At 42.6% G+C, this 22,354-nt stretch overlaps 2 protein-coding genes across 3 annotated transcripts in view; both read right to left on the reverse strand.

The window, feature by feature from the left end:
• Positions 1–158: 158 nt before the first annotated feature.
• Positions 159–5,979, reverse strand: LOC132579609 (coiled-coil domain-containing protein 74B-like). Its single transcript, XM_060250103.1, has 8 exons — positions 5,670–5,979; positions 5,540–5,584; positions 4,943–5,032; positions 4,696–4,846; positions 2,920–3,130; positions 2,749–2,831; positions 1,270–1,320; positions 159–472 (listed from the first exon to the last, which is right to left on the reverse strand). The coding sequence occupies exons 1-8, from the start codon at positions 5,821–5,823 to the stop codon at positions 334–336; spliced, it is 924 nt and encodes a 307-aa protein (XP_060106086.1). The 5' UTR covers positions 5,824–5,979; the 3' UTR covers positions 159–333.
• A 4,575-nt stretch (positions 5,980–10,554) lies between these two features.
• Positions 10,555–22,354, reverse strand: part of SMPD4 (sphingomyelin phosphodiesterase 4) — a 29,459-nt gene continuing 17,659 nt past the window's right edge. For both annotated transcript variants that reach the window (XM_060249261.1, XM_060249260.1), the window contains 8 exons: positions 20,499–20,589; positions 16,790–16,890; positions 15,854–16,017; positions 15,198–15,403; positions 14,022–14,255; positions 12,718–12,849; positions 12,063–12,191; positions 10,555–11,062 (listed from right to left, as the gene is read on the reverse strand). In XM_060249261.1, coding sequence (XP_060105244.1) covers positions 10,736–11,062; positions 12,063–12,191; positions 12,718–12,849; positions 14,022–14,255; positions 15,198–15,403; positions 15,854–16,017; positions 16,790–16,890; positions 20,499–20,589 — 1,384 coding nt within the window. In that variant the 3' untranslated portion in view covers positions 10,555–10,735. The remainder of the gene's footprint in view (positions 11,063–12,062; positions 12,192–12,717; positions 12,850–14,021; positions 14,256–15,197; positions 15,404–15,853; positions 16,018–16,789; positions 16,891–20,498; positions 20,590–22,354) is intronic.

Below are 22,354 nucleotides of genomic sequence, written 5' to 3' on the forward strand. Positions count from 1 at the left end.
AATGTAGGTTAATCTGAGTTGTTTGTATATATTTTGCATGTAAAGCCTGCAAATCCTATACCAAAGAGAAGTAACTTCCACGAGTGTAGAAAGAGCTGCTGTTAAGAGGGACATTACAGTTTTCTGTAGCTTAAAACATCAGGTCTTACAGCTGAGTGACAAAAACAGGCAGTTATTTATGTACTTAACAGAAAGTTAAATGAGAGAGAACATCATGCCAAGACCCTGTTGGAAGAATTGTGCAAACTCATCCAGTATATGATGTGGGGAACAAACATGGCCGGGGGTGGCTTCTGAACCATTTATAGAAGCAAATTGATTGAACTCTACTTGCTAAAGCACAGTCCGATGAAGCCTGTTCCTCTGAGCGGCTTGTGCTCTCTTCTGTCTCTCAGCAAAAGCATTTCCTAATGTTTGCTTCAGTGCTGGCAGCACAGCTCTTTCAGCAGCAGGCAGTGGTGTTAGAATCCTACTGGAGAACAAAGTAGGCATGTCAGACTGAGAAGCTAAAGCATGCTTGTGTTATGCTTCATTCTCAGCAGTATGTGCTGAAATCTTACAGGCAATTGCAGAGTCTTCATTGCAGCCCCCCACCCCTACCCTTGAATAATGCCATTTCTAGAGCAAGGCTGGCAGCATTAAAATTATCAAGCAAAGAACTCTGAAAATAAATGAGACATGGAGGGAGTAAGAATAGTCTAAAAACAGATTAAAGATTCTCTTATGTATAAGTTGGGGCCCTGGCTCATCTGTTCCCTCAGGCTACATTATGGCAATTTTTAAGCATGTTTTGATTTCACATGGAAAGCTGGCAAAATGGGGGAAACTCATAGACCCAGTAAGGGCACAAAAGCCACTCCAGCTTCCAGCAGCAGCCATTCTGCGTATTTTCAGCTTCTGTATAAAGTCATGAACTTATTTCCACTCTCTCCACCTGTTTGAAAAAAGAGGAACTGCAAGAAAAAAGTGTCACACTGATGAAACAGAGAGCACAATGCATCCCCTCTCTCCTGTAGGAAAATGTATTGTGGTGCCAAGACTCAGCAGCATTTTAGGCTCTTGATTCTTATTGGCCACCATAAGCACCAATTAAAGGACAGTGTATGAATGACAGTGGGGAAAAATTGGAAGCAGCAACTACAGTACAGCTTATTAATCTTCATTATACTAACGGAGTGCCAATTTTTTTTTAAAAAGCTTAAATATAAAACTGGCTCAAATTCTTTCTTTTAGCTTAGAATTACTATGCATCAGTGCAAAACTGCTTACCATTTCTTAGGAACATTCTTCATTCTAGGCAAACGTGTGGTATCCTGGTTCCTAAAGGGAAAAATTACTAATGAAGAGCTAAGTGCCCACTTTTGTATATTTTGTACGTACAAGCTAGAACCACTATGGATTGCTCTTCAGAAATCCCATCAACAGTTTTCCATAGTTGCAACAGTGCAGCCACAGGGATTATTTCAGAAAACTTCTAGGTGTGCTTGTCCTTCCCTATAACAATCTAGTTAACCACAGAACCATTTTTAAATTGAAACCATAATGGCCAATAATGTGAGAAATCTGTGCCCTTAGTAGTTTTTTCCAGTATAAGTGAAAAACAAAGAACTGAACAAGTGGGAACATTGTTCTAAAAAATAATCCTGCAACAGGCTCTGAAGGTAGAGAGAAGACAAACAGCTTCCAGCCCTTGCCCCAGTATATCTACTGTTTTAGTGGCCATCTTAGAATACTGTTGAAATATGACATGTTTCACAGGTAATGTCAATCAGGATTATTCCAACTGCTAGAGCTGGAATTTGTGGGCAGAATTCTAATCTTGTGCCCTTACCTCATCTTGATAAAGTGCTAAAGAAAACTGTAGGAAGGTGTCCAAAAAATGTAGCCATGGTATGTTTTCAGGCCATTGGGGGAAATGATTCAAAGATACACCTGAAGTAAAGACTGCAAATCAGATGTACTTGCATAGCATGGATGAGGTAGCTTGTCAGATATTTTGAAGGTTTTAAGAGAATATACTGTCTTTGTAGGCTGCTCCTAGCATCAGCCAGTTACATTAGCTGTCTCCACTGAACCACTTAGAACAAATGTGGCTCATTAAACTATGAAGAGGACCAAAATTACTATCTGACAAAGTTAATGCTACTGGAAGCTAAGCTTAAACCACCAGCCTTTGATTTGAAAGGGTTCAGAGAGACAAAGATTATATACTAAAACTGTTGAGAAAGAACTGCAGCTTAATTAGTATTGATGTGTTAACAGTGGAGGATAAGTTCAGACAGTTACAACTGAAGAGATCTACTTTCTCATGAGCAACATAATTTCACTAATTTTAGTTGTAGCAACCAAGAAGAATACTGAAAATTCAAGAACATCCACTAGTTGAGGTCTCTGTGATGTAATGGTTAAGGGTACTGGAGATGTGGGTTAAAATTCATGTTTCTATAAAGCTGGGTAACTTCGGGCCAGTTATATATATACAGTCTGCCTCACAGGGTTGTTGTGAGGATAAAACAGGAGGAGATTGTGTATGGTACCCTTAGTTACTTGAAGGAAGGATAGGATAAAAACTTAAGTAGGCTACTTTTAATTACTTGCTTCATTCATAAAAATGTCTCTCTTGTTTGAGCCACTGATATGAAAAAGTGAAGTATCACAGAAGCATACTATATATATGATTAAAAATGGCATTTCCAAGGCCCAGCCTTTCTCGGCTATGACATTTACACTTCTCAGAAACCACCTTACCCTAGCTGCCCAGCTAGCATATAGTCTTCAGGAATTCTTTTGGTCTTGTGGATGTCTTCCAAACATGATCTCAAATACATCAGCTGTTGAACATAAAAATGGAAAAGTGACTTTTCTACTTGACTTCAAGCTCTGATTCACCCCCATCAAGTTCAGGAGTGGGGACCTCACCTCTTGCATCTGCATGTGGTTGATGTTCCACAGCTGGCGAATCACCACCTCACACTCCTCCAGCGTTGGGGGCTTCCGCATGTGGGACGGAAGCACATTCACCAAGAACGGGTTGGAAGAAGCTGGAGGGATTTTCACTTCCTCGGTTTTTGTTTGTCTTGGGGATGGAAGAGGTATTGGGGATGTCATTTTGTCACAGACTTCTGGGTTTCTGTAACAAGGATGGAGCACAGCCAGGAAATATTAATTGCAGTGAATTTTGGTTAAGCCCTAGTTAATAAGATTTCAGAACCTTCTTAGTGTAATACTTAAATATACCTGCAGCATAATCACCTTCAGAACCTTTGTTTGCCCAAAAATGTCAATCTCCTTATTAAACCTTAATTTTGAAAGCAGAATAAATGAAATATTGATGCTGGTTTACAGGATCAGAGCTTCTTTGCATACACCTTCGAAGCTTAAGGTCCAGGAGTAAATTCTAGCAAATAAACCTGGTCACCTGGCAATTATCACTAGATAATTTTCTGGTAATCCTATACAGTGATAAGTCCCAACCTGAAAGTGGGTCACTATATCAAAAAGGCTGGGGACAACTGTTTTACATTTCATGCACTAGCATCCCCATGCTAGCTTTCCCTCATTTAATATTATTTATTTAAAATACATGTTGAATCTTCGCCTGAGAATCTCAGGACTCAATGTGAGCAGGGCCGGCTCGCCCACTAGGCAAACTAGGCAGTTGTCTAGGGTGCCGGAAGGAGGGGGCACCATATTGGGCTCTCCCTCCTGGTGCCCATGACAGGTGCCTAGTTTGCCCACTGTCTTCCCTCCCTCCCCAGTGCTAACTAGATGTAGCTGTGGGGGAGGGGGAGATCTTTTGCTGTCATGGCCACACATTTCTTCAACAGGAGACCAGGTCTAGCACGGTTCATAAAAATATAAGAGAAGCTTTGTTGGATCAGGCTAACACTCCATCCAGTCCAACACTGTGTTGCCCAGTGGCCAAAACCCAAGCTTCTGTCAATCAGTAAAAGCTGCAAGTCCTCATTGGTAGGCACAATCCTATTTAAAGCAGCAGTCCTTCCAGGCATCATTTCTTCAGTCTTATCTGGATTCAGCTTCAGTTTGTTTTCCCTCACAGACACTTGACCACTGCATTCAGACACTGGGCCGTTATACTAACTTTTTCTTCACTCTCTACAAGTGTGACCTGAATTCTCTATTTGCCTTATTGCCCCTATTATATGACGGGTTGATCAAATACTGATCCAGAAAAACTGCCAGCATAAGGGGGGGAACCATCTTCTGAACTGCACCCACCCAATCTAATTAAGGTAAATCTGTGCTCTCTCATTAAAGACACAGGCCCTGTTTCTAGGAACTGATAATCCCACCACAGACTACAGGTTTGTGATACAGGCCTGCGTCCCCCCCCCCCCCCCCGAAAAATAGTGAATTAGCCTCTTCTGGTTACATCAGTTGGATAAAACTTTTTAAATAGTTACAACCAGTGTTCCCTCTAAACTGAGTGTGAGCTAGCTGACAGTTTTTTAGCCTCCAGCTTGCGCATTTTTGTCTTGGTTCAGGGAAAATGGCCCCAAAGCAAACTAATGTATGCAGCAGCTCACAACTTTTAATGCCAGTAGCTCAAAAAGTAGAAATTTTGCTCACAAGATTCCACAGATTAGAGGGAGTATTGATTACAACCCTGCTGCTTTCTGAAAGTGCACTTTTTGCTGTTACTGGCTGTTGCTGCTGTCTGCAGTGCTTTTGTACCTGGGGGGAGCCTTCTCTGCTGGTGTCTCCAGCTCTGAATGGAGGGTCTCAGCATCCTTTTGCATCACACTGGCTGCTGCCTCTTCTGCACTCTCCATTTTGTCTATGAGCTCCTCACTCATTTGTTTCTTTTCCACTGGTTTTGCAGAACCTGTAAGATGTTTAAGAAAAGACCAGGTTGCTAAAACTCATGCTTGACAGCAGGAACAGATGGGAAGAATTAACACTCTTCAGAGCAATTATGTACCTTCTCTTTTTGTTGCCTTTGGGCTTGAAGCTACTTTTTCCACAGGACTAATCCTTTGGGAAGGCTTGGCAGACAGAATGTTGGGAGAATCTGAAAAAGGAGAAGCCTAACATGATGCCAAGAGGCAGAGCTAAATGGTGACCTGGGAAGTACTGAAAACCATATTGTTGGGAAGCAGGCCAAGCACCTTACTATGACCTCCAATCCAACTCTTATGTTCTTTTCCTACCGCTAGGTTCAATGATTCATCCCTTCCCTCTGCCCCAGGGGCCTTCAGCCTACCATACTTGGCCCTATGGAACATCTGCACTGCTGTGAAGGTTTTGGAGGGTCTTCTCAATGACTGAGAAAGGAGTAGCAGGCAACAAAGGATGCTAGACATCGAGCAGTCTATCATTTCAGCAATACAATGGAGTCTGTTAGGGGATGCTTTTGTAAGGGGATGGGGGGCAGGAAAAGAGGTGTTTCTGTGTCAGGTCTGCTTTAGCCATTTCTAGTTTGGCTACTATACAGCAGTTTGTTGCTGTTCCATAAAGGCAGCAGAAACCACTTGGCCTTGGAAATTTGGCAGCACTCTGCAAGCGGAAGGGCTCCTACCGGGCGTCTGCAAGGCAGGCTGCATGATGAGTTTGTACTGAAGATCTGCAAAAGAAGAGAGGCACAGCGTGACTGGGGTGCCCGGATGGTTCGGGGCCGCCTCCCTCCCTTTCTTCCCTTCCTCACGCACCCCTATTCTGACGTTTCAGCCGCTCCACCTCCTGGTGCAGCTGGGCCAGAGTTTCGGAGTGCTGTTGCTGCAGGAAAGCGACGCTGCGCTCTACAGTATCGGCGCGGGGCCAGCGGGACAGCATCCCGAGGCCAGGTAGGCCGCCGCTCTGCATCCCGAGGTCAAGTCAGGCGGAGGTCGTGGGTCGGACAGCGAGCATAGCGAGCGGCTCCCCTCCGCTCTAAGTGGGCCCGGCCATGGCGCGGCGGCTTCTGCAAGATGAAGTGGAGTTAAGGTGGATGAAGCGGAGCGGACCGAGCAACCTCCGGAAGCGGCGCCGCCCCCCCCCCTCGAGATCCCGCCCTCCTTACCGACACCCCTGATGCGACTGCGCCTCGAGGCTCTCTCCAGGCCTCGCTTGCCTGTTGCCAGGGTGACGGGCGCGCCGCACAAGGGGCCTCTCGCGGGCAGCGGCGTTCTGTGGCAGCCTCGTGCGGGTCGGCGACAACCGCACGGCCCCCGCTACCTCACAGAGTAATTGTGAGGGGGGGAGTTTGGGGGCTTGGCGAAAGGACCTCTTCTTAGCTGTTCCGTGCACCTCCGGCTAAAGATGAGCTTGAGGCCAGCGGAACGTTATGCCATGCCTGCTGGCTCCCCAAGCCCTGTTGTGCCAGGTGAGAGAGGACGACTCTTGGGAACTTTGTTTTCCTCCGAGTGACTACAACAATCTATAGAGTTGCTGAAGGGCATTGGGAAACACGAAAACAAAGGCAATTGGTAGCTCATTAACTGATCTTGAGGTGATGATTATATCCGATTCGAATGGCTGTATTTTAGAAAAAATCAAGACAAAAAAAGTCATAGTTACACCTCCATGGAAAAAAAGGTTATTCAACTCACACAGTACTTCCTTATTTTTTAAAATCTCTCCAAGCAAGCTTTACATTTGGTAATGAGAACAATGTATTTTTCAGAAGTTAATGTAGCACCGCAAAATAAGGCAGTACCCCTCTATTGTGTTGCTGCGCCCTCTCCCATACCCATGGACAGCAGCAACTGGGGGTGAAATTTGAAAGAGGCACCTTCCAGCCCCATTAAAGCCTGTGTGAAAGGAGGACAAGATTTTCTATGAATGACAAGTCTTGGGCCAAGGATTTAATTTTCTTCGCTACAAGAAATGAACAAAAAATGTTTGCTTCCTTAACTGCTGACAGACTCAAGGAAAAACATGTTATCTTTTAAAGGAATAGGGTATTGAGTCAAATTTTCTTCTGCAGGCTTTACAAGTAATTTCCCCTGTAGCTGATGTGCGAAGTGAATGCCACTTGAGCTGAAGGAACCCCAATGCGACTGGTTAAAATATCACATTGTTGCTGTAGTGTGTAAACCAATATTCAAAAATACATTCAAAATAAAAACATCAGAAACTTTGTGATCTTGAAGGTCCCTAGTACCAGTTGTACACATATCCTCTTTTGGAACCAAAGGTAAAACTGTTTTTGCCTTTTGTTTTGGAATTTTGTTTAGAGGAATTCACCCAGAAAGAGTGTAGCTGTCACATTATCTTTGGATGTATTGTCAACATGCCAGTACAGTAGTTCAGATGCAGGTTATTTCTGTCTGCCAAGAAGCTATAGCTCAGGTTGAAAATTCTAAGGTTGGGGCCTGCCCTGCTGTGGCCATCTATGTTCCTCCTCACATACATATATGGTGGGGAGGGCTTTAGTAGTGGTGGGATTTGACCACTACTACTTATTCAGCCAGGAAAAAGGGCAATACATTTCCTTCTGCCCCCTTGAGGGAAAATAATTGGTTTTAATGTTTTATCTGCTCTAAATGTTTTAATTGTTTATATATTCAAATAATTGTTTAATTTTATGTCTGACTAATTGTTGGGAGCCGCCCTGAGCCACTTGTGGGAAGGGCGGGATACAAATCATAAATAAATAAAAAATAAAATAAATAAAAAAATCTTCTTGGGTTCCTTTGAGGTTGACAAGAGTAGGCCACACAAATTATTTTAATAAGGGTTGCAAAGGACTCTGTATTAAGAGCCTTCCTGAAAGCTTCACATTCTTCCTTGCTGAGGGAGGGAAGGAAATCCATGAGTCCTTGACATGGTCTAGACAGGGGTCCCTCAAATTTTTTGAATCTGTGGGCACATTTGTAGTTCTGGAACAGTGTGGTGGGCATAGCCACAAAATAGCTGCTGCAGCTTACCTTTGGTCACAAACAGGGGTTTTTAGCAGGAATACAGTTCGGGCTGGCTTAGTGTCAGGGGGTGTGGCCTAATGTGCAAATGAGCTCCTGCTGGACTTTTTCTGCAGAAAAGCCGTGTGAAACAATGGTGATGTCAGGGTGTGTGGCCTAATATGCAAATGAGTTCCTGCTGGGCTTTTTCTTCAAAAAAAGCCCTGGTCACACAGATCTTTCTGCTGTGGTGGCAGCTGCAGTCAATGTTTTGAAAATCTGCACAACCAAACAACTCTCCAGTGGATGATCAAGCTTTGTTGGGCAAAAGCCCTACCTGACCTTGCCCACTTTCTAAAAACTCTTGGTGGGCACCAGGAAAGGTACTGGCAGGCACCATGTTGTGGGGGCTCTGGTCTAGTGCATATTTGAAGTGTAACAAAATGCTGGCTACATCTTTCACTTAGAGAAGGGATCCCTCCCTCAGTGAAGATCTTACCACCTCTCATCCCAATTATTGTTCCTGTCTGCTGTCCAGCTACTAGTCCTTCCTCCAAAGAGGCATCAATGACGAGGAGATGGATGACAATGCTGACCTGTACTGACTCCTTTGGGGAAGGCTGCATATCTCCTTTACATGGTCCAGTACTATCCTGGTAACAGTGGCGGCACTGGGCTGATGCAGAACATTCTAACCTAAGAACTAGAACCACTCAAGAAAGAGCCTTGCACCTGTATCAACAACGCTTTTTAAAAATATTCACCAGCAAGATCTTAGTAACCTTCTACCTCAACCACATGTATTAAGTGCTTCGGCCACAATTTACAATGGATTTGGGGCCACACTGCTTGACATAATGCCAGCACTGGTGGCCTTGCCACCATGTTAGGGGAGATGCCAGTGCTGGGAAATGGTGGGGAAGTATCAGGCCTGGCCTCACATGTCGCAGTATATGGGATGGGCTTCTAATAAGCTCAGATTGGAATGGCAACCTCTCCTGATTAGGCCTCCCAGCCCACTGAGAGCTAGAAAGAATGCAGAGTACATTGTTTTGCAACTTGCAAGACTCCTTTCCATCTAGTTTAAAGGAGGGTAGAAGTCATGAGTTGCCAGAATCCTCTATTCTTATGTGTGTGACAGCTCCAATTGTGGCAAGAAATAGCTGGGGGGTTAAAGAAAGGATGGAAGATGAAACATTGCTAAAGGCAACAGTCTCAGAATGAACACTAGCAGTCCCTGCTCCTTGGAAGCAAGATATACAGAAACTGCCTTACCAGACTATCAAGGTTAGAACTGTTTGCTAAGGCTGGGGGTTGCTCTCCAGGGTCTTAGCCAAGAGGTCTTTTAAATGACTGAGCACTCTTTTGGGGCTGTCAGAAAATGCAATTACCATTAGAAATGCCGAGCAGAGAACCATGTGTTCCTTTTAATACAGGAGCATTAGAGCCCTGAAGAATGGCTCTATTTTTGTTCTCTTGCTCCTAATTGTTCTTAATAACCTTTAGTGGCTTCTTAAGATGTTACGAAAAAGAGGAGAGCACAGCAACGGAATAGGAAAGTATGTGTGTGTGGAGCCTTTCAACATGGGAAAGAGGGGAAGAAAAAGCTGCAAGTAGCACAGTACATGCTTTGTGTGCACAAGGTCCCAGCTTCTGTCCTTTACAGCTCTAATTAAATAGGTTTCAGGTAGCTGGGCTCCATAGACTCATGGTCTGGCTTAATATGGCAACTCAATACATTTGTACAAGCAGCCCTTACCACAGGAAAGAGGCATAACAATAGCTGCTGATACTGCTCCCACTTCTTGTACTTTGATTTATAAACAGTTTAAGTAGATAAATCAGCATAAGATCTGCTCTATTTTTGCAACTGAACAGGTTTTTTTTCTCTTTATTACTTGCCAGTGAAACTGAGCACTATACTCAACACAATTCAATTGCTTTTTTTTGTGTCTACCTTGAACCTGCCTTCCTTGCATTAACATGGCTTGCTATTACCTCTCTACTACAGAGAGTCAGTCTGATGTAGTGGTTAAGAGTGGAGGCTCTAATCTGGGAGAACCAGGCTTGATTCCCCACTCCTCCACATGCAGCCAGCTGGGTAACCTTGGGTCATAATCACAGTTTTTTCAGAGCTGTTCTCACAAGAGCAGTTCTCAAAGAACTCTCTTGGCCCCACCTACCTCACAGGGTGTCTGTTGTGGGAAGAGGAAGGGAAAGAGATTATAAACTGCTTTGAGACTCCAAATGAAGGGCAGGATATAAATCCAATCTCTTTCTTGACCTGCAGATATTCACAATGATAACAGTCCAAATTCTGCGCAAATCTTTTCTCGACCCACATTCCAATATAGCAGCTTGGAAATATCAGCTGGTTCCAAAATCTCAGAAAACAGCTGATTTGTTCACATGGGTTATTGGACCAGAATACTGCATATATTTACATGTAATTCTATGCAGTAGAATTTTTATTTTTAACATAAGTGCATGCTTGCAATGAAGGGGCCATCTCCATTGAGAATATTTCCTCTGTAAACTGTTTACATTACTGAGACCTGTTCCAAAGCACCTCTTGATCATCAGGGAATAAAAGCTACCATTTAGCCTACTTGAAAGAGTTTATCTCATTGCTTTGCTGAACTAGTTGTACTTTTACAGATAAACACTTGCACCTTCCTCACCCACTACTCTAATATTAAATACATTATGGCCTGTATTTTTATTTAAAAGTTTATCAAAACAAATTGTACAGCTTTTTCAGTCATGAAGGTACAGCCTTCTGAATTCAAGTGATTTACTTGATTAAGATTCCAAAAGTTGCCAAAGCCATTTGTCCGCAGAGTCCACCCTTATTGGTTTTTCACTGGGTATGGTCAGAAAATCAATTTTGTAAAACATCACAATTGATGAGGTTTCCTCTTTCCAGTGAAGAAAGTCACTAGTACTGCATAAAAAAGGTATCCAATAAAAAATAGAAAGGTGCAGGTCACCGGACCAATGCAGAACCATGAGGCGATGAAGTACATCAAAAGCAAGGAAAGAAGAGTCCTGTAACTCGCCAGAAACCTCAGGCTGACTCTTGGCTGTTGAATCTGTCCTAGGTTCTGCTTGCTCAGGGGGCTGTGTCTGGCCTTCTCTACTAGGCATGGGTTGCAAAGATGATAGCGGCAAAAGCTGCCAAGAAAGCCTTCCTTAGCACAGAGAGTCTCCATGGAGCCTGCAAACTAGATACACAAATAAGGAAAATGGAAAATACAGGGATGTTACTAAAAGCAAATAATTTACGTTTCATGTTTAGTACACAAAAACACTTTACAATTCTTACATCAACTCAGGTGAACTAGAAATGATCCCATTAAAGGTAGGAAGCAATGCTCCAAGGCAGTGACTTATCCAAGGCAAATTAAGTGATAAACAAGAGTTTGACGTTGTCCAAGTTAAACAGTGTTACTAACAGACCACTTATTTATAATGAAGCAAATGACAAGGCAGTTGTTTTAGTGTTCTGTATGAGAAAGCAAATGAATGAGGCAGTTCTAACCAGCCTGTGACAAATTTATGATTACTATTATGCAATGATGTTCTACCATGATCTGCTGACTTTGCAATTTCCAGGAGCTGGGAAATAAACTACACGTACTACTGGAAGATGAAAATGATACTGGTGCCCATTTATTTATTAATAATGACTTCAACAGTTTGCCTATAAGCAACATCTTGGAGAAACTGAATGCATTCAGTGTTTCCTTGGGAGTGGAGCTCAGACCTGTATCCTGTCACTGAATCTTAAAATACAGTTTTCCAAATGAAGGGGAAATTATGGTAAAGAAAACAGATTGTGGATACATTCCAACACAAAATCCTTTTTTCTGACCAGGCATCTGAGAACAAATCAAGTCTAGAGGGCCAGTTTGAAACCTACTGCTCTAAGTTTAAAAAAAAAAAGTGCATACTCTACTAGAACTCCTTATGTGCTCCGCCTCCAAGCACTGATATTCAGAAGTTTGCTGCTACTGTATATGAAGAGTTCCTTTAGTTACCATGCCTAGTGAGCCATTTATGGACCTCTTCTGAATCAATCTCTCTTTTAAAGCCATATATGCTCGTTAGCTAGTAGATAAGCAATGCAGGAGCAACACACCATGTGCCCATTTTTGCATATATATCTATGGAGCAAAAGTGAGCTGAGAAAAATAAAGATGAGAGGCTTTCCACAGCACTTACTCGTCTGTTGACTGCGGAGGACAGCTGGAATAGCAGTCGCACAAGAGTAGTATTTTCATAACTTCTGATGGGTTGGAGCTCAGGATCTCCTTGATATTCCAGTGGAAACCTGCGCAGTCCATTGATGATCTGGGAGAAGAATAAATACTGAATACTGTTGGATGAGGCAGTCCTTAGGTGCTCTTAAGAACATAAGAGAAGCCATGTTGGATCAGGTCAATGGCTCATCCAGTCCAACATTCTGTGTCACACAGTGGCCAAAAAACCCAGGTGCCATCAGGAGGTCCAGCTTAAATATTAGTGCTACAAAAGCATAGGCCACAATGAGTTCATTAACATTTGAGGTGTCACAAGAGTCTTTAACCCTGCTACTATATCAGAATAATATACTTACTATTAGAGGTGATTAGTATTTTCAGTTTATTTTAATTTTTTCAAGATAGTCTTAACAAGCTTTAAACAAATTCTGTTATAGAATAAAATGTTCACTACAGGTCAGTTTCCCTCAAAATCCCCAGGTAACAACTCCCTAACCCACAAGCTCCTTTGAAGAAAGGGAGCAAGATGTTCCAGCTCTGGTCACACTACACCACTCACAAGGCTGCTGAAAAATGAACTGCTAGCTGCAAGATTAGCTGGTGTGCCACCTGCTTACCTGATACCTGCCAAGTGGTGTCAGAATTAATCCATCTTCACTCTCAATGCAGTCTGGAAGCTGCTTCTTTCCATTCTCATCTTGAGCTGCTCCCCAATTCAGCATCAGTTGGCTCAGCTGAGCTTCATTCAACTGGCATGATTAAAACAAGAACTCTGTGTAATTATTATGTTCAAAGAGTCCCAGGGATTACAATGTAATGTTATACGAAATTAACCAGTTTTCAGTTTATCATGACCACCGTACTTCAGGGGTGTCAAATATGCGGCCCGGGGGCCGAATCAGTCCCCCCACACACCCCCGAGCAACTGGCTGTTGTTTGCTTCCTTCTCCCTCTCTCTTGCTTCCTTCAGCATCACAGCTTGCTTTGCCAGGCTTGCTCAATAGCACAGCAGCTACAGAGCAAAACCTGTATTTTCTTCATTGGCTGAGGCTCCTTCCTTCGGGATGAAGGGGGAGAGGGAGAGCTTGCTTTGCCAGACACAACAGAGCTACTGAGCCAAGCCTCTCTTCTACTGGCTGAGGCTCCTCCCCCTCCTGGTTCCCTAGGGAAGGAAGGAAAGAGCCAGAGCTTTCTTTGCCCAGTTCCCTGGATCCTATGAGAGATATACAAAGAAAGCACCTTTAAGACCGAGTGCTAACATTTTAAGGATGTTTCAAGGTTTTATAAAATCTTTGTCTTTGTCCTTTATAAAGTTTATATCTCTGCTACCTAATCATAAATAGGCACACACATGGCCCAGCCCAACCAACATGGCTCAGCCCGACAAGGTCTCATTTATATCAGATTTGGCCTCATAACATGAGTCTGACACCCCTGCCATACTCCTTCCTATCAATCAGTATTTCTTAACACTCTGACAGACTCTAGTAAACTCCAAAAAGAAGGTTCTGCAGATAGGGACAGGGTACCAATGGCCACTAGAATCCTCAGGGATAAAAAGGTTTGTTTGCAAGCACAACCCTTCATCTTTTCTTCCTTGTCAGTCTAAAACTTCTCTCCATTCTTTTTTTTTTTTAAAGCAGCAGCACACTTTAAGCCATTTCAGGAGGGCCTCAGTGGCTTCTGATGTTGGTGAATCAAGGATCAAAGTGTATCTACTTAAAAACCAGTTCATTTTTAAAAGGAAGATACCTCTAAATGAACAGCTGCTTTTTCTAGTTATGTTTCCAATTAGTTTGCAGTGGTTATGGAATGGGAAAAGCAATGTGCTCAAAACTCTCTTAAGCTTATATCGATGTACTTTATGCATTCTATGTTTCTTTCAAAATAAAGATTCTTGTGAACAAAGCAGTAACTGTACCCGAAATATCTGACATAAGTACTCCAGGGCCTTTTCCAAATATTCATCTGTTTTCTTGATGCTATCTTGTCCAATTTCATCCAAGTCATTGCCTGTGTAGGAGCCATTCAAATCAGATGGGTTAAACCGGAACCAAGAAAAGAAGGACTGGCTAGCTGTGGCCTCAATGGAGTGGTCCGATATGGATTTGGCTGTCTGCTGAGCCTGACCAATTAGTTGGGCTAGTCGCAGCACCTGAAAAAAATACAGCAAAGAATAAGGGCGTCCTGGGAAACATGCATGCATGTTCTATGAGGTAAACTTTAAAAATTAAATGTTCAATTCTAGATTTGTTATTTACAAATCATTTGGACTACCATAAAACAAACCCTAGAACTTTTTCACATTGGTTATATGCCCCAGGTTTGATGCTTTTGGGAAATGAGGTTTTGTTCCTGCTTCCCCAAAGCATTGTTTTGCATTTGTGCACCACCCAGAGTTTTCCCAGCTTCTCTTTACTCTTTCCCAAATCCAATTTGCTGCAAAGTTTCAGAAGAGATTGTAGCAAAGCCTGGATAGCTGTGTGAGTCAGAAAAGTTGGATTTTTCCACAATCCATCTCCCACAGCAACCTCATTCCCTGTCTCCATCACTATAGGTCTTTTTGTTTTTAAACTAATAATTCAGTATCGTTATAGCAATCTACGGTACATTTCATATTCTCTGAATGCCTGGTCTTCATTTTAAGTATGTAACTCCTTTCACTGCTGAGACAAGAGCAACAGCATGCCTCTGCAGAGAAAGAAAAGGAACGACATATCTCTGCAGTGAAAGGGGCTAGAGATGGACAACAAAAGCTGGGAATTCAGGAAACCTGATACACAGATGGCTGCAACAGTATAACAATATTCAGTTTCTTTAAAAGAACTGAAAAAAGCCTTGGTGGTGCAGGGGGCTTTGCCAAGGGACCGAGATAGGGAAACCTACCATGTGGAAGCCCTTTTTCCACTGCAGTAAAAATAAGGAAACTACACAAGCCTGTGAAAAACACCCTAGAAGCAGGATTACTTTAGGGATTAGTATGCCAAGACTCCCAAGTTAAGAATCACATTTAATTTGACAATAGTTGCTGTGCTAAGGGACACTGCTATATTTCTATTCAGCTCTACAATTTTATGATGAACAGGGAGCTGCTTACCAGATTCCTGACTTCTGGTCCAAACATCTGCTTGTATTGAAAGTCCTGTCCTTCCAGGCTATAAACATGACTCTTCACTTTAAATGAAACATCTGTGATGGTTGGAGTTCGTGATGACAGAAAGCTCCCTCCAAAAGAGGGACTAACAAAGAGACGGTGTTGGCGTGGAGGAACAACAAGGTCTGTTTCCAGAAAAAGCTGCTCTCCTGTAAAGCAAGAAGTGAAACAGCAACATGATTATCCTCCTGCTGTAGAGGGATATAACTGTTGCAAACAAAGAAGTTTGGATCCACACCTTAAAAGAAAGGGCCTTTCAGGCTACTTATTGGATATTGCAGCTGCAAACAAAAAGCAACCAACATAATGCAGTGGATATAGCACTGGGTTTGGAGATGGGAGTTCATGGTTCAAACTCCTGTTTAATTATTTAGCTTGCTAGAAAGTCTTGGGGAAGTGGCTCTCTCACTAAGAGTCCTTCAGATACAGAAAGAATAAAATTTAGACCATTAATTAAACTAACTAGATTTCTAAATTTCCTTCAGCCCTGCTAGTGGCTTCTCTGGTTTCTCTGCTGCCAATGTAAGAACAACATTACAATGACAAGGAAGTACAAATGCAAAAGAGATCACAAGAAGGAAGATTTCTGACTTTTTTACCTTTCTGGATCATTTCAGCAAGGTTGGGCTGAGCAAAGACCTTGGCTACTCTGAACACCATGAGGGCATTCTTGGGACTGACCAAATCTGTGCGAAGAGCTCGATTCAAGAAGCCAACAAAGAGCTTGGTATACATCAGCAGGTTCTCCTGAATGAAGGGAGCCCTTGCAAATGGAGGAAGAGAATTATTTGGTGAACACAATAGCCATATCACACATTCAGAAAGAAAAATCATTCCCCTCCCATCAGGCTAATCTATGAGATTTATTTCAGAAACTACTAAAAATGTGATGGAGCCTCACCAGCTATTAACAGAGAATTGAGACAAATCTGAACTATTCCAATTCCAGGAACAGGCAGTTCAAAGCAGGGAGAGATTTGAAGAGTATGGAAGAATGGTGTTGAGATTCCAAACAACAGTAAGAAGTAGCTCCATCAATTCCCGCCCCCCTTGCATTTTTAGGCTCTCTCAAGAGATGTTTGACTGGCACCATCTTTTTTTTGGTATTTTTTGCTTTTGTGTGTGTGCACCATGCCTAGAAGTTATGGCAACCTCTGGCAACTCCTACTAGGGCATTCAGAGAAGTGACTTGATAGCTTGCCTCCTGACTCCTGGTATTCTCTGGAGGTTTCCCTTCCAAATACTTGCAGGGTTGGCCCTGCTTAGCTTCCGAGATCTGACACTATCCAGGTCAGGGCTGGTACCATCTTTATCATCTGGACACCAGAAAGAATCTCAGATTTGTTCAAACGCATTGTCTTTGATTTTTCTTTCCTTCTTGGCTTTGTCACAATAGTACTACAGTTTCCAAGATTTTTGTTCCATGGATGCGGTCTTAAAATTCAGCTTATAATGCTATTTTAATTGTGGCTGCTATTTTATACATTTATTTTTAAATTATTTATTTATATATATTTTTAAAAAAGATACACTACCACTTCTCTGACACACTGCGAGGCTGAGATTCTGCGCTCAGAAGTGGTTTCTCAGGGGCATATCTCCAAGGCTGCAAATAGCTTAACCACATTTCCAGGACCTGAATAAAAGGAACAATTAGTAGTAGTTGTTGTTTATTACAGTGTTTAGACCAGCATACAGTTTAAACAGACATAAGGAACAATTAAATACTTCTTTTTTCACTTTCTTAATGTTGGATGATGTAGCAATTGTATTTTTGTAAAGTTCTCTGTGAAAGCACTGGCTCCCACTCACCAGAGCCCTGTTGCTACAGAAGCTACTCCCTTTTGCACACCTCTCACCTTTGAGTTAGTGGAGAAAGGACAAGCATTATAGGTTAGATTTGGTATCAGATGCCTCTAGTTGCTGATTTTTCCCCTAAAACATATAGGAGTTGTCCTCAAGCTGTAGCAATTCATTTTAGTTTTAAAAATTTATTTAAATTTTTTGCTGAACCTAATTCCTCCTCTCCTCCATCACCAGCATCTGCCATACATTGGATGGCCCCTTTCAAAATGCATGGCAACCCATCTATGACCCAACCAGTCTTCAGTGCTCGAAACAATACAGTAAGGATATCAGCTATACCCAGGGTATCAAACATGTGGCCCGGGGGCCCAATCAGGCCCTGAGCAACTATCATCTGCTTCCTTCTCCCTTTTTCTTGCGTCCTTCTGCATAACGCATTATTTGTCAGGCTTGCTCAATCGCACAGGAGCTAGAGCAAAACCTTTTTTTTCCTCCATTGGCTGAGACTCCTCCCTTGAGGAGGGAGGAAGCTTGCTTTGCCAGGCTCTTTCAACTGTAGAGCAGAGCTGCTGAGCCAAGCCTCACTTCCTTCTATTGGCTGAAGCTCTTCCCCCTCCTAGTCCCCTGGGGAAGGAAGGAAAGAGCCAGAGCTTCCTTTTCCCAGTTCCCTGGCTCCCATGGGAGAAATACAAAGAAAGCACATGGGGAAGGAAGGAAAGAGCCACAGCTTCCTTTTCCCAGTTCCCTGGCTCCCATGGGAGAGATACAAAGACAGCACCTTCAAGACCAATGGGTGCTAATGTTTTAAGTATGTTTTATTTTAAGGGTTAAAACAATTCTTATTGTGTTTGTCTGTGTCCTTTATAAAGTTTATATCTCTACCTGACATTACATTTAATGATACACATGGCCCGGCCCGACAAGGTCTCATTTATGTCAGATCTGGCCCTTATAACAAATGAGTTTGACACCTCTGAGCTATACTTTAAAAATGAATTTAAGTAAAATGTTTGCATATCACCTATAAGGTCAGGTGTCAGAGGGTTTCCTAATTCTACAGCGACACAACTCACTGTTATCAATTATCTCTCCTGCTGATGAAGAGATATGCTGGTGGAATAGGATGAGACATGGTACAATTCACAGCACATTGAGTAGAAATAGGTATGTTGGTGAAAGAAGATCTGGTCAGGCGAGGGGAAGGGACAACAGACAGCTGCATGCTGTTGCCCTTTCTGACCCTCATTCCAGAAGAGGTTATGCTGATAACCATTATCATCAGGCTATAAAATCCTACTGCTAAATGCCACGTCATTCACAGGAAAAGCAGCAGCAATCCAGAATTTAATCCTGAATGAAAGGACTGACCTAGCATGTATCACTAGCTGGAGGAGGGATTAACTTTAGCATAGGTCTTGCAGGCAGGGAGGTGGTGTCACTATAGTCTATAAGGACAACATCTCCTTAGCACAATGCCCCATTCACAAATTACACTTCTGGTTTTGAGTCTGTGAATATAATGCCGGGGTTAAAAAGACAGTACCAAAATGTGTTTAGGGTACCACCCACCATACTACCTTTAAAGCCTAATATAGCTTGGGACCAGCATACCTGTAAGGAGTGCCTACTCTCTTATGAACCTACCTGTCATATTCTCTGCTTTGAGTGATCCCACCTTCAGAGATGAGGCAAGTGGCAACCTGGAAGAGGAGTTTCTTGGTCATGGCACTAAAACTCTGGAACCTTCTCCCCAGGGACACTCATCTATCCCCTTCTATTGCCATCTTCCACCAGCAGGTAAAAACTATTTTATTTCATTTGGTATTCCTTTAGTGATCCCTCCATCCCATCCTGTATTTTAATTGTTGCTTTTATATTTTTGTATTTAAATTTTAGCTAAGATTTTAAATATGTATTTTTGTTTGGTTTTCATGGTTTTTAAATGTGTTTTTATTATGTACATTTTAATCTGTTAGCTGCCTTGGTGGCCCTGATTACAGGGGGAAAAGATAAAGGGGCTTTGTAACGGACAGAAAGAAGCTTCCTTATGGGTTAACTTCTAGAAAGAGGTCAACTGTACAGGGGTGTGAAAAGGCTGGGAGAAACTTTCTAAGCTACTCATAAAAATAAGAATAGTACTATATAAAATTTGAACTTGCAGTATTCAGCTCAGAACTGCCATTGGCTATTATTGTCTATGGATCCAGTGTGATCTCTCTCTCTTCTGAAATTCTTTGCATAGGAAAAATGAGCAAAAATGAGTCCAATTTTAAGCCTTAAGTAGCAATAATTATTAGGACTGCATCTTGCTTGGTACCACTTTGCCAATTCCTAGGGCTGAAGTATCATTCCTGGCAGCTAGTCATCATATTTCCTGTCTAGGGTGCTCAGGAAACTAGGTACCATTAGGTAGCGCCAGCTCTGTGAGCTCTTGCACTTGGGCAGATTCCATCCTCCTCTTCCATGGTGGGCAGGCCCTGCCTCCATTCTTAGAAATCAGAGATTCCTCCATTTTTTGTGTTAATAAGATGGGCAAGACAGAGGTGCATTCCTTTTCACATTAGCTAAATGTCATGAGAAGAGTTCACCTTCTGTCCCTGCAAAAGACTTGCAGGCCTCCTGGAGTACCTTCTAGTTTAAGAAAGGCATAGGGAACAGATAAGCCACAACGCCCTCTTGGCATTCACCTCTTTATAGGTTAAAAGCTAGAAGAGATCTTTTGGCCTCCACCAAAAACATCACTGTCCAACCTTATCTACTAACATCCTACCCAAGCAGCTTTTTACAAGCATAAACGTGCAACATTTACTGTTGAAGGAAACAGCTTTGGGCTCAATAGTTTCATTTTGTTTAGATTTATAGCTTCCCTTTCAGTTAAACAACAGGCAGAAAAGAAAAGGAGGGGAATGGAGTTTGAGAGAACATCCCCATAAAGGCCACGGTTAAGCTAGTGTATGAACCCAGATCTCCAAAGTCAGTGTTCTGACCACTGAGCTGCATCACTTTTGCCGCTGTTCCAGCATTTAGCACAAAGCAGGATACAGTCTGATGAAGGTTAGATAGATCTTTCAAACAGCACTGACAAATCAGGAGGCAGAGTCAAACAAAAGGGCAACTGAAGCTATTGGGCTGTAGCTATGGGATTCCATCCGTGATACCTGTGAGCCTTTTGTAGGGGAGGAAAACACACACACTTTGTTTTCTTCTCTGCTTCATGAGCTGTAGCAACTTGATTACATTCTACAGAAGGTAGTATTCCTATGATTTTTCAGGGATGATCAATCTTCCATTAGAGCTCACATTCCATAGTTCAGATCACCCCCACAAAAACACATTTCCACACTGCCTGGAAAATAATTTCCAAGCTAGAAATCTTTAGCCACAATTATCTCCTAGGTTCAATGTTGTGAATAAGCAATACAACATCAAAGTACGTACAGCTCTAAAAGAGGCATCCAGAGGCCAGTGGCCAAAGCAGTGTTGCAGAAAGACGTAGAGCTTCTGCTGAACGAATCGTGGAATCACAATCCTGCAAAGACAACCAACACACAGAGGCCCAGTAATATAAATAATTGCCAGGGAAAGAAAAATATTTACACAATTATACTTTTTTCAGTTAAACAAACAGCAGAGAATGTGTTTATCCTGTACCTAAGCTTAACTGGTACAATTTATCCCCAAGGAACATGGAAATATGAGAGCTGATTCTGATGAGACTAGCAGATGGATACAAAAAAACCCTCCAATTTCACAGCAAGCATTCTGACCACTACTACCAGCCCAAGCAAGGTCGGTGGGAGAGAGAATAGTTATGCATTTGGAATATTTACTCATTCTCCTGATCAGGGAACAAAGCCTGGATTCTCTGTACCCAAGGATGAAAACAGAGTGACAGGCCATGAAGGAAAAAAGGCAAAGCTTGGACTTGCTTCAAGTTCCCCATTTTGGAAATGGATAGAGAGTAGACTTCTGGGGAATTCTGGCTTCCTTAAGACAAGAGGCCTCTCCATCCCTAAGACCAAGCCTGCTGAAGTAGAAACCCATCATAATGTACTATCATGGGGCATGACTGGTCTCTCCAGACACTATTTATTTATTTTATTGGATTTATATCCCGCCATCTTCGCCAAAGGAGGCTCAGGGTGGCTTACAACAATTTGCAATGTCTTGGATACCATAGACCAGGGGTATCAAACATGCACCGCGAGGGCCAATTCGGGCCCTTGGAGGGGTCCTATCAGACCCTCACGCAACTGGCTGTCATCTGTGTCTTTCTCCTTCTCTTTTGCTTCCTTCTGTGTCACAGCTTGCTTTGCCAGGCTTGCTCAATCACACAGGAGCTAGGGAGCAAAGCCTCTATTTTCTCCATTAGCTGAGGCTTCTCCCTTGGAGAGGAGGGGGGGAAGGGAGAGTTTGCTTTGCTAGGCTCTCTCAATCACACAGCAGAGCTTCTGAGCCAGGCCTCTCTTTCTTTTATTGGTCGAACAAGAATTGTCAGTTATCAGAGACTGTCAAATAAACAAAATATTGCTGAAGTGCTAATGTTTTTAAGCATGTTTTATTTTAAGTTTTAAAAAATATTTGTGTTCTTTGTAAAGTTTGTATCGCATTGGATTTTATCACACAGGTGACCTGGCCCAACAAGGTCTCAATTATGTTAGATCCGGCCCTCCTCACAAATGAGTTTTACACCCCTGCCATAGACAATTTGTACATATGGAAGGGATTTGTGTTTATACACCAGGATTTCCCCCCCATCCACAGTCCAAAATGTCCCCAAGAAATGTTACTCCTAAGGAATGGGGTATCCCAAACAACAATTGTTGTTGGTGAGATTCACAAAACTGAGCCAAGAGCGGAAGAGTTGGCAAAAATTGAACCCCATGTCAATGGAAATTCTCCATGGGATCCAAGCACAGCAGTAGAGATGTTCTGGTGGACTACAAAACCATACTGTTGAAGAGACTTGGACAAGAGAACTTTCTTGCCCCCTGTTAATGGTGTAGGATTTGCTGTTTTTCAGAGTCAGTGCATCAGGCAACTGCACCAGCCAGAGTGTTCAGAATGTACAGACAACACACACAAAATCTGTAATACAAGGAGATAACACTGCTCTGGCACAATAAGAGATTGTCCCTAGCGGTCAGATGCAATACACAAACATGGTGAATTATACAATTCACAGTAGGCAATATCTTGCCACTCTTTTCCTGGATTTCTGTCCCCCAAGAAAGCTCATTCTTGGGCTTGCAGGATCTGGGCACAGGAACAGCCACACTGGTTGGGAGGCTGAA

The sequence above is a fragment of the Heteronotia binoei genome, chromosome 11, assembly GCF_032191835.1.
Source record: "Heteronotia binoei isolate CCM8104 ecotype False Entrance Well chromosome 11, APGP_CSIRO_Hbin_v1, whole genome shotgun sequence".
NCBI classification, from domain to species: domain Eukaryota; kingdom Metazoa; phylum Chordata; class Lepidosauria; order Squamata; family Gekkonidae; genus Heteronotia; species Heteronotia binoei.